General features: G+C 41.6%; 1 protein-coding gene across 6 annotated transcripts in view; it reads left to right on the forward strand.

The window, feature by feature from the left end:
- Nucleotides 1–12,471, forward strand: part of PAK3 (p21 (RAC1) activated kinase 3) — a 126,317-nt gene that overhangs the window by 87,767 nt on the left and 26,079 nt on the right. For all 6 annotated transcript variants that reach the window (XM_058032360.1, XM_058032361.1, XM_058032363.1 and 3 more), the window contains exons 2-4: nt 1,338–1,534; nt 6,702–6,802; nt 11,395–11,548. In XM_058032360.1, coding sequence (XP_057888343.1) covers nt 1,360–1,534; nt 6,702–6,802; nt 11,395–11,548 — 430 coding nt within the window. In that variant the 5' untranslated portion in view covers nt 1,338–1,359. The remainder of the gene's footprint in view (nt 1–1,337; nt 1,535–6,701; nt 6,803–11,394; nt 11,549–12,471) is intronic.

A 12,471-nucleotide genomic window follows, 5' to 3' on the forward strand; every position in this document is an offset into this window, starting at 1 on the left:
CTGCTCCATGCTGTCTGTACTGGGGAGAGGACTGGGACCCAGCTGTTGCTAGAGTTTTGAGCTGTGTGACCTTGGGATGGGTCCGTGGGATCCCAGGGAGATGTAGATATTTGGGAACAGATGCAAACTAGAGGTGTGATGGTATATTTCATTTGTTCTTTTCAATGGACTGGTGCTTTGAATCTCAAACCTGACATTTTGGGATTTAATTTGGATAAAATTAAAAACATAAGTCAAGTAATTTTAAAGAGTCATTATTTTATGTGTGGTAATTTAAAAATGGTAACAAAGGCGAAAATGCCCACGTCATGAAAAACAGTCTGAAGTGAACATCTCTAAATGTTCCAGTTGATCATTTAGCTTTTACTTATAAGCTAACATTAGTTAAGGCGATGTGAATTTCATTATTTCCTATTAATGTACCACCCATAAATCTGGAAAAACTACAGTTATATCAAAATAAATGTGGTTGTTGAAAATGTTAATCTCCATTCTAATTTAAAAAAAAAACAAAAAACAACCCAAGACCAACAGTGGAACCCCAAAAACTCTCAACTACGACAGCTTTACCTCCTGACCAAAGGAAGAGCAGCTGGAGCTTCAGGACCTCTCTGTGTGACAGTCACCATGTTTGGTTGATAGTTGTGGAAAAAACCCTCCATCTTCCATAGCTGAAAAACAAGTTGCTTCCCTTTAAATTTAAGAGAGTAGCTGATGAGGGCAATAGCTTGTGTTACCTCCTCAGCGTGACGAGAGAGCCAGAACACATTCACAGTGATGTGCATGTGCCTTCTGTAAAAGGAGCTACATTGATTTTAGGGGATGGAAGACAAGGTGCCTATAGAATCATAATGTTTAAAAAGTATTGCCCACATCAGTTCTGAACTGTCTGAAATTATACTCTATTTTTGGGTTTTAAAACAGTTAATTTTATGAAGTGTTGCTGGCTAACCCATATCCCCTCAACGAGGACCTTGTTTCTTACATAATAAAAAATGATCAACTACGATGCCAGGTAGTTTCAGTAAGTCATTTGACTTTTACTTTGGAAGTCTTTTTGAGAGGAAAATTTGGATTGCAAACAACTACAGGGAAATAGTTGTAAGTAAAAACTGCAAAAATGTATAACAGAGATAAAGAAAAATCTGTATTTTAATGGTAATACTTTGATTTTTTAGGAATTAGCCACTCAGTTTATTTACAGCAACCAGCAGCAACCTTATTCAGAGCAGCCTTCTAACAGAGAGATTTTCTCATGCCACTAGAAAGCTTTACCTGCCCAAGCCACCAGCCTTGGCATCCTCCCTTGACAGCATGTTTTGTGTTGTGCTTTGCAGGAGGCTGTGAGGGCTGCTGAAGATGTCAGATAGTCTGGATATTGAAGAGAAACCTCCAGCTCCACCGTTGAGAATGAACAGCAACAATCGCGATTCTTCAGCGTTAAACCACAGCTCCAAACCGCTCCCCATGGCCCCCGAGGAGAAGAACAAGAAAGCCAGGCTGCGCTCCATCTTCCCAGGAGGAGGGGACAAAAGTAAAGTATCAGCACTGCAGATGGGGGCTCCCTCTCTGGGCTTTCTGCTGGTCATTGGTTTTTGTGTTTATTTTCTGCCACTGTTGTCTTTCTGTTTCGGTTGCAGGCCGTGGTAGCAAAGCCTTCTGTTCCAATTACTCTAGAAACACATTTCAAAAGAGGAGGAGGTGTTCAATCAGTTACTTTCTTGTCTATGAAAAGACACTAAAATGTGCACACATTGTGCAACTTGCCTTTTAAAAATAACTTTATAGTTATACTGGGGAATCCTTTCCTTTGGATTTTGCTTTGCATTAGCAGTAAATACAGAGATGAGGATGTGTCCTTGTGAAAATACATTCACAGAAGTGACAGGGCAATATGCCTGACACTTTGGGATTTTTTAATGCACTTATATTCCAAGAACAGGAACAAAGCTCTTCTTGCTTGTTCCTTTTGCAGTGAAAGTGGATACAGAACGGCTTGGTTTATAACCTGTAGGTGTGGATGCAGCAAGAGAGTCTTTTAAAGATGCAGCAAACAGCATTTCCGTTGCATTCTTTGAAATGCATTTGTGGAAAGGTGTGTGTTTTGAATTAGCTTATTTGCAGGTTTAAGGGAAGGGATCTTCTTTATTTCTAGTCCCATGGGAACTGATGGGCTGCACCTGCAAGGCTGATGTCACTGCAAGGCCACTCTTGATTGTCTTTGGAGGGTTGGGGTTGCTGGGGGATATTCCTGATGATGGGATATCAAAGTGTTGATCTGGGGAAGTGAAGCCAGCCAGCCTCACCTTGGTCCCTGGGAAAGTGGTAGAGAAAATCCTCCTGGAAACTATTTCCATGCAAATGAAGGATAAGAACATGGTCAGGAATAGTCAGCATGGATTTGTGGAGAGGAATTCATGCTGAACTATACTGACAGCCTTTTACCTTGAAGTGACAGGCTTGGTGGTGAAGGGAGAGCAGGTTGTTACCTCTGCTTGAGTAAGGTGTTCAGCAGAGCTTCTCACAGTGTCCTCACAGACAGACTGGTCAGGTGCAGTGTAGGTAAGTGTACGGTGAGGGAGCCTGAGAACTGGCTGGAATGCTGGGCTCAGAGGTTGTGGTCAGCAGCATGAGTCCAGCTGGATTTCAGGAGTGATTCTGTCTTCAGTGTCCCTCCAAGGAGAGCTCAGAGCTATGGAACTGTGGTGGTTCCCTTGGAGCTCCAGCTTACCTGTGCTGCCCCATTCATGAGGCTTCATGGGGTTGTGTGGAGCAGCTGGAGATTGGCATTCAAAACTCCTCACAGGCAGTAGAAGGCACAGTGGCAGTCCCATTCCTCCCCTCAGCCATGGGCAATCCTGATGACTTTTCTGATGTGAGAACTGTAACTGGATTTCTTAGGCAAACCCAGCCGGTTCACTCTGCAGATTGTTCCCCCAAATGTCCCCTTCTGGGAACAAAATTAATTTTCAATTGATTCTTTTTAAAGGCCAAAATGAAGGTTTCTCCCAGCTTGCTTAATTCCTGGAAAGACTTGGATCACTTCTTCCCCTGAATGCTAGCAGGATGGCATTATCCCTTTCCAAGGCAGCATTTCTTAATGAGGAGATGCTGTGGAAAATGCATACAGAGAAGGGGAGACCCAGAAACAACCCCTCCTTGAAATGATCAGTGACATTAAAAATGTAATTAACTACCAGTCAGAGCAATCTTAGGGAACATACAAGTGTCATAATTTTGAATGTGACTATGAGGAAAAGATAAGATTTATAGCTTAATTGTGTGGGGTGAAATAATAAATGGAGGAAGTTTAGCTTGACTGGCCAAGTCCCTTGAGGTAGTTTTCACTGCAGAGCTGGTTTGTGGGTCAGGGTATCAGCTGGCCTGTGTGTGCTTCATAGACTCTGTGACACATTTTTGAGACTTCTGCTTATAAAACTGGTGATTGATATGTCTGCTCTCATCTAGTGCAGTGCTTTGCAGCATCACTATGTTAAATCCATAGTTCATCACTGGTGCAAGTCACTAGAATGTGAACAAAACACCATGGCAGGGTATTTCTGCCTGAACCTGCAGGAGCTTTGTTGTCTTTCATTTGCTCCCAGACAAGAGGGATGTGAGGATGGATATGGTACAGTGTGTTCTCTCCAAGGCTGTGGTGTGTGTCAGGACTGCTGTGCCTGGCACCAGGAATCTTCTGCAGTCCCTCCCCTGCTGGAGTGCAGCATTTTCAGTTAGAGTTTGAGCACTTGTGTTTAAAACCTTGTTTTGGCAAGCCATTGATGGCACTGTGGAGACCTTCTGTGGATCTGCAGTTGAAATAAACAATTTAGGCAGTGGTGTCCTGCCCCTTCCCCTAACACATGACCTCCTCATATTCCTTGTGTAGCTCCTCTCACTCCCATCTCTGACCTAAGGTACCCCAATTCCTGAGGACAGGAAGCCAAGGCAGACAACTGAAATAACTTTCCAGTGTCATGCAGGCAATTTGTGTGAAATAAGGAGCTGAATTTGTTCTGCTGGAGCTGTGAAATTTGCCTTCCTGCCTCAGAGATCATCATGATGGTGGGAGCCACAGTGGAGTACAGCAGTAGTGCATCATTCAGCAGAGGTGTTACCTCAGCAGAAAGGACTTGGTACTTCCACTTGTTTGATACAGGCTTGTTCTTTCATTAAGCCCCCTGTGATGCTGTGAAATAAATTCACTCTGTGTGCACACTGGGGCTCCATGAGAGCACTGTAGAGCATTCAGCCTAAAGAAGTCAGGAGGAGGCTGAGCTGCACAGCTCAGATGCCCCTTTGAGATGTCCATCCACGCTGAGTTCCTGGGTGGATGATGCCACTTCCATTGAAGCTGCTTTAGACTTGGCTGCAGAGGGGACCAGGGTCTGGCACCTCCTGTACAGAAAAACCAGAAAAGAGGGAAGGAGGAAAACTCAGCAGAGTAAAGATCAATGGAGCAAGAAAAGAGGACAAGGCTACAGGAGGAGCAGGCTAGGAAGGAGGATGGGAGGACAAGTGTGAGAGGGAATGGAGGAAAGAGCAAAGTGAGTTGAAGAGGAGGTGAGCAAACAGGAAGGCATAAGCATGAGGTCAAACCCTTCCTCTCTCTCTGAGAAAAGCTGCTACTTAGGCAAGTCACATATTTCTCCCAGACAACTGCTCTTTTAACATACTGGTGATGATGTTGATGCAGTCTGTGGAAAACAGACCAATTTTTCTGTGTTCTATTTTAACCTGTCATAGGTGCTGAGGTGGTGTGGAGGCCATACCTCATGGCTAACTTTGTGCAGCAGGAGTGTATTGTGGAGGGCATTTACAAGAAAATCAAATAGGAATGTTCAGTACAAACCTCTTGCATCCAGTGAGTCAGGTGCTTCAAAAAAGTCATGTCTTTTCATATCATTTGCCAGCTTGTGTGAAATAGGAATGATATGATTTGCAGAGCCCAGACAGAAACACTGATGTTTTTACACTGGGAAGAGGTGAGGGTGTAGTAAAGAGATATTTAATTCTGTGATTCATTTATAGTGTATCAGCATTTGGACCACAGGTGTTACATCACAGGTCCATGAAGCAAATGAGCCAGATCTTGGGGAATGAGCTGGATCACTTGTCCTCCAGCAGGAGAATCCTGGATTGGAAAAATGCTGCTTTTCGTGGAGCATTTTTGTATAATCCCTTATTTCACTCCTAGATTTGACTGCTGCTTTGAACTGAATTTGATAGTCCTTAAGTGTAATTTTTGCTGCAATAGCTTGCAAATGATGAGGGAGAAGAAGCCAGTTTTGTTATCTACACACAGATGACATCTTCTAACTGGCAACATCTATCCTGAAAATTAAACAACATTATCTTAATGATAGAAGAAGGGGAAGCCTTTGCATTTGTATTTTATATATTGCTGCCATCTTTACTGAATGCTAAATGAAAATATTTCACTGGTGAACAATGTGTAATGGTGTGCAGCACAGACAAAAGGTGACAGTTAGTTAATGAGGATAAATGCAGCAACGCAGAGAAAGGATTAGAAGCATTCCAAATAGACTGTAAGGACAAAGAGCAGAGCATCTTTATCTCAAAGGAGGCTGTAAGGTGGAATAGGAAGTATGCAAATAGAGGCTTTGTGGAGCTACAGCCTGAGCAAAGACAAACTTAAACTGGGGGGACTGATGGTACATAATGAGTCCAGCTTTGGATGAGACGCCTAGATGAACTATGGAGCTGGCAAACATGATATTAAAACACTGCAGGAAAGTGAAGACAGCTTCCCTCAGCATTTATTCCATCATTCTTTATCAGGGTCAGTAAAACTGGGCTGAAGTGACATTTGTCAGTAGTCAGAAGTGCAGGAGATGGATGACCACAGGGAATGTTACTTTCAAAAGGTTGTAAAGAGGGAGGGAGATGAGAAGCAAATGCAGGTTGACTGACTTTTGAGTCTGCCTGCTTAAGTAAGATACTTCACACTCTGGGAATACTGGTGGTGATTTAAAAAGAAAAAAAATCTGGATTACTAATAAAGCCTGCATTTTATGATCATATGTCTTAGTTAATTGAGAGCTCAAAGCTTTTCCAAAGACATTTATGGGATTATGTTGCTGGGCAGATTCTGTCTTTGCTGAAACAGAGCTGCTGTTTCAGCCTTTTAGTTGGAAGAGGAGTCACCACATGAGCTGCTGGTTTTCATAGAACCTGTAGGAAAAAAATTGATTATCTAAAAAAGCCTCTCCTCTGATTTGACTGATCTTGAAATGGACTCAAACCATATTGGAGAGCAGACACACATACACACACGTTGGAGAGCAGACACACATGGTGTGTACTCTGTGATTTACTTCTGCAGGAACCCGCAAAGTCAAATAGGAGTTCGTTTCTAGAGATGAAAACTCAGTGAAAAAAAGAACTGAAAATAGAAATCATACTGGTTTAGAGATAGCCTAAGACTACTTCATGAATAGCTTGCTTTGGCAGCAGTCACATTGGCTGAAAGAAAAACAAAATAAAGTAGCACCTTGTAGACCTTCCCTTACAGGGGTTGACGGGCATTGTGTTAACCTAGGTCTGTTTCTCAAGTTGGATGGATGTTAATTGATTTGTTTTCCACTTTTAAAGCACTATTTTGAGCACACCTGATTGTTAAAAGTTCTAAATGAAAAGCTGTTCAGAAAATAAGTGCTTGTTAACATTTTTGCCTCCAGCTAACAAGAAGAAAGAGAAGGAACGTCCTGAGATCTCTCTTCCCTCAGACTTTGAACACACCATTCATGTGGGATTTGATGCTGTCACTGGAGAATTCACAGTGAGTAACTGCTCTATTTCATGCTTACCAGAACTTCTAGTTTCTTGATGGTAAAATAACCTCCTATTGCCAGAAACATCAGATCACAGCAGCCAGGCTGTGAAGAAAGAGACTTTAATTTGTTGGGCTTAGGATTTGGAGTGTTTAACTTGTGATTCAGGCTGCCTTTTTTTTTTTTTTTTTTTTCTCCAAGAATTGTCAGCAGAGTGTCTGTGGGAAATGAAAATTAGGAAGAATGTAGGTGTATGCTTTTACCAGTCCCCCAAGCTGCTACAAGGGTTGGTTATTCAGTGTCTTTGGGAAAATATCAAAAGCCCCCCCTACATGCATAGTAGACAACCAGCCTCAAGTGCAAAGTCCAGCTCTCTGCAGGTAACCCTTGGAAACGCTCAGAAAGCTGCAGCACTGTGGAAGTCCATTCATTTTAATTTAGTATTCTTCAAAATATGTTTATACACTAGGTGATCAGTGTTTCTAGCCTTTATGTATTAATAAAATAGCTGTCAGCTTTTACTTCTTGAATATCACAAAATGTTGGGAAAAACGAATCTTATAGAAGCTCTTTGAAGTGTGCAGGGGGCTTCAGAGCATTTTTTCTCTGATTACTAGTAGGGTACTGAAACCATTGTTCCTTGAAGCTGAGATGGCAGTGAGCTTACCTTTGGTTAAGCTGTGGAGGTGAGAGGGAGCATCAGCAACTCTGCTGCCACCAGCAGTGCCCCATGAGCTGAGTGGTCAGACTGAGTAATCACCATTGTGGATTCTGCTAGTGCTGACTGGCTGCATACACCAAGTAGGATGGGACAAATCATTTGCCTGGACAAAGGATGGCTAATTTTCAGAATTTGAGCCTTAAATGTGATGTATTCTTAATTTTCTACTTTGATTGCTACTTTTCTTTCACAAAGACATTTCAGAAAGCTGGAAACTTTCTGTGTCCTACAGTAGCAATTGCAACAATAGGAATAACAGTAGAAGAAAAAAAAGACACATTTAATTACAGCATGTCTTCAAAGGAGTAGTGAAATTGAATTATCCTTAGTAATTAGGAAATACAGCTACATTTAAAATAAGTGGACTAGTTAATTAGGATTTTTCAAATAGATGTCATAAAATCTTCAAATTTTATTCTGTGCCAAACCCTAGGGCTTGACTAAATGCATGTTTAAGAAGCCTAGATGTGGTCATTTTTGATCAGAAGCTTTGCATAAAGCTTTTAAAATTGTGTTTTCCCTGCTGTCTATCTTGATTTTTCCTTTTTTTTTCCTTTCTTCCTTTCCCTGTAGCCACTTTATTGTTCAGATTAATCTTCAATGCCATTCTCCTTATCCTCATATCATGTTACTTTATGCTTTTGTTTCTTTATGCTTTATATTATGTTACTTTATGCTTTTGTTTCTCCCCTTTTTTTGTTTACATCACTTCTTGTCTGTCTTCACCTTCCCACTTTCCTTTTTCTTCCCACTGTACATTCAGCTGTTCTTATTCTATATCTGTTCTTCCTTTCAGCCTTCTACCTTTATTTCTATCCTGTGTTTGAGACTTTTTCCTTCTGACTCCAGGCAAACACAATGGGTCACACTCATTTTCTCTCACAATCTGACAGGTGGTCAGGGTCCTGGTTAGTTCATGTCCCTGCCAGCTGGAACAGAAAGGAGAGACATCAGGCTTAACACACTTCAGTTTAAAGCACAAGCACTCACTATCTGTGTTTCAGGATCAAGGTTTGGATAATTTTGAATGTTGTTATTATCTGCCAGTGTTTCAAAACAGTCTCTAGCATCAGAGACCTTTTGGGTTTTCTCGCTGTCAGATGCCACCAACACAAAGCAAATCAAATCTACATGGCTAAATAGGTCCAGCTTTGTTGCTGTAGCACAGTTTCTTTATAAATACCTTCTTCCTTTTCCAACAGTGGATGTGAGATGTCTGCTGGTTTGCAGTTACACATGTTCCTGAAGTGTGGAAGTGCAGTGCTGCAGTCTGAGAAAGCTGCAACCAATTCAAAACTAACCAAAGGGACAGGAGACTTCCCATGCACAGCTTGCCAGCACAAGGCTTAATACTGTAGTCCTCAGTGGAGTCCAGCATCAGTCAAAGGAAGGGAATTTTTGCACCATTAGGAACTAGACATTGGTCCCAACTAATCCCAGATGCAGGCATTGCATTACACAGTGCATTAGGCATGTTTGGTTTGTCCCAACCTGGATGGAACCTGTGTATCAGCTGGGTAGTCTTGTGGTTAGTACATCCTGCAAAGGGACTGCCACTAGCCCATTCCATGTTCTGATATTCCCACTGTCTGCCTCTTTCAAAAGTTTGGAAGTGCCATGGGAGCATCCAGTCAATGTGCAAACGTACAGGGTTTTTTTGTTTTGAATTACTGCAACTGTCACGCCAGTAGTGCCTGCTCTCCTGGTTATATGCAATGCATTGGGCCATTTTCTGACGCCAAACCATTGTCCCAGCTGCATCCCCTGATTGCTGTTAGATGCATCCTAATACACAGTTGCATGGACTCCTGAGTTCTGGCTTTCAGGCTTCTGCACCAACCTGTGTTGTCCATCATGAAAATATATTACATCTCCATTTCACTGTGCTTGGAGCAACCACATTTGCTAAGAAATAGGGCTTTTAAAGCAGAGAATAAAATTGATTGGAACTGTTGGGTGGGAGCATGTTGCTAGAGCTCTATGTTCCTTTATTTTCTTGAAAAAGGATTTGCATTTTCTGAATGAAGGGCAGTGTGGTTAGCAGGCCTTTGAGGTATGTTTTTTTGTAAGGCATGCATGTTTGAAACTATTTTCTCATCCCCAGCCTAGAAGAAAATGTGGTTACCCAGCAAACTTTTAAAGTTTCTAGATTATGACATTTGTAAGTGGGAAAAGTTGTGGCTGTAGATCCAAAGAAGTTGCACGTTCCTAATCTAATCAAGCATTTCTTTGCAATTGTCCTGATTTTCAGTCTGACACACACAGAATGTTTGTGTTGTGGCAATTCACAGCCTCCCAGATTTCACAATCTGAATTTGACCATCTGCTGTCTTCACTGGTCAAATGGTGATCTCAGGGCTGGAGAACGCCCAAGCCTGGAAAAAACTTTTATAGAGCCATTCAGAAATGGTAATCTGGCTTCAAAACTAGTCAAACAGCAAAAGCCCAGATCCTTCTCTTTTTTTTTTTTTTTTGTTTAGTTTTAAATTGACTGGGGAAAGCACATGTAATTTTTCTAGTCAACTGCCATTAATTCTCAGGAATGTATTTTTATGAGGAGAGAAAAACTGTTTAAAAGCAAAAGGAGGGGGGATGATGCTTCCAAACTTTGGAACAGTTGTGATTTTTCTATTTCCATAAATCTACCTTCCTGTAGCCTGTCTACCACCTGATCTATTTGGTATCCACTTAGTAATTCCCATTTGAGATGGGACTTGCCCATTCTGGCCCATTGGTTTCCTCCTCCCACCACCTTCTGAGTTTTCCCACATTCTGTTTTAACTTTCTTTTCTTTCTTTATTTACGTCCATTACAGCCAGATCTCTATGGCTCACAGATGTGCCCAGGGAAGCTCCCAGAGGTGCGTCACAGGCCCCAAATGCTTCTTTGAGATGTCATAGCACTGCAGCAGCAGGTTGATGTGTGTGCAGTAGATTTGTTGCTTGGCTTTTCCCACTTTTTTTTCATCAATCCTAAACTTTGGAGGCCCATGTCACACATTGTTTTGTGGGCAATTTCTGAGAAGAAGCTGTATGGAAGTAGATTGGGGTGGCACGTTTTTCCTTCAGTGAGCCCTGCAATTCGCTGGTCAATGTCAGCTGTGCAGTAAAGGGGGAAATGACATGCTGGAATTGTCCTGGATAACTGAAGCAAGTTCTCATCAATAGAATTTCAGTGTAGAGCTGGGGCTTTTAGTAATTGGATAGATTTTCAAATTCCGCCTCACCCATAAAATGTCCAAGAATTCATCCAAAGCTTTGGATGAACTCTCAGCCTGTTTTATGAATCCCTGGTTTCTGTATGTTTGCAGTAGAGAATCTAGAGACATCCTTTGCAGCTGTGGTATACCTCAGTGTCATGATTTTGAGAGCTGAAAGGCAGATTCTTTACCCTGCAGTGTTCCCTGGTGTACTGAAAATTAGTTGGATCAGGGTGGGGTTTACCTTTGAATCAGACAGCAGTGATCATTTCAGCAAAATGTGTTTGCACTCCTAAGCATGAAAAGTCCAGTGTAAAGCTCCTAAAAAACACTGTGTTGTGCACCAATATAGAATAGTCTTGTTATGTCTGCCCTGAATCACCAGACAAACAAGCTTAAGCCTTAAATCACTATTCCATGGAAGAGCAGAGTTGATTTCCAGAGAAGTTTCATCCCCTTTTTTTCCTTTCACAGTCATTACTTTATTTTTATAAAGTTGGGTCCTGGTTTTAGCTAGATTTTTGATAGAGAAGAAGTGATTGCATCTAATTTTAATTGTAAGGTGTCAATCAAAATTTCTGCAAGTAATCTTACAGCAAGCATGGGATCTTGATAAAGATCTGTGAGGCTGCAGATTTTAAATACTCTAAACCCACTTTGTTTCCACTCAATGTCTACAGGGCATTCCAGAGCAGTGGGCCAGGCTACTACAGACCTCCAACATAACAAAACTGGAGCAGAAGAAGAACCCACAGGCTGTTCTAGATGTTCTCAAATTTTATGATTCAAAAGAAACAGTTAACAACCAGAAATACATGAGCTTTACATCAGGAGGTAAGTTGATGTCTCCCAGCAAGGGAGGTCAGGCTCCAGAATGAGTCAGAGCAAAATCCAGCATTCAAGTTGTCAGGAGGCAACCTGAACCAATTCTTCATTGTGGAATAATCTGGAAATTAATTCCATTTCTCCTTTTCTTCCCCCCAAACATTATTAAAATGGTGACCTTGCTTTGTTGCAGGGTTTTAGAACTAACCAAGATTTTGTAAAAAAAATGCCATTAAGATAGTATTAGTTTGGTAGAGTGCCTGTTGACAGCTTCAGCTAGAAATGGGGTGTCAGTAGCCAACAGGGTGCAGACAGCATTTGGAGTGTCACCTGCTGGAGTTCCCTTTCCTCCACAGGATGGTCTGTGGCGCTGGAGTCTGTCATTTCCTCAATTTGAAGGTTCAACCGAGACAACTTCCAAAATGCAGAAACTTCTCAGAAGTCTTTCTGAAAACTGTGCACTTATCTCCAGGATTGAGAGAAGCATCTTTTTTACCCAAATTTCATAATTAAAGTGTTTGGCTAATTTGATGCTTACTGTGTGCTAAAATAGCAATTCCCTTTGTGATGAAATACAGACTTCATAACAGTTCATGTGTGCTCCTGAACCCAGGAGCTGTTCTCGTGCTTTGTCAGAATAGAGCTGCTGTGGCTAAGGGGAGTTTTGAGGAAGCTTTTCTGTGGAAATGTTGTCAGCAAGCTAATGAGAATGAATGCATGCAGTTAATTAAAAATAAAAAAAAAAAAGACCACAGGAAGAAAAGGAGAAAAAAAAGAGAGAAAGCTGCTTTAGCTCTTGGGTGGAACAGAAGCATTGACAGTTAAAGAACAATTTGCTTTTTCTTGACCAAATTTCTATTTACTTTATTTACTAGCAAACAGGCCAGAAATAGACAGTCTGGAATTTTGTTCTGTTCCCTTCCTTGGTGTTG

The sequence above is a fragment of the Melospiza georgiana genome, chromosome 12 (assembly GCF_028018845.1).
Source record: "Melospiza georgiana isolate bMelGeo1 chromosome 12, bMelGeo1.pri, whole genome shotgun sequence".
NCBI classification, from domain to species: Eukaryota; Metazoa; Chordata; class Aves; order Passeriformes; family Passerellidae; genus Melospiza; species Melospiza georgiana.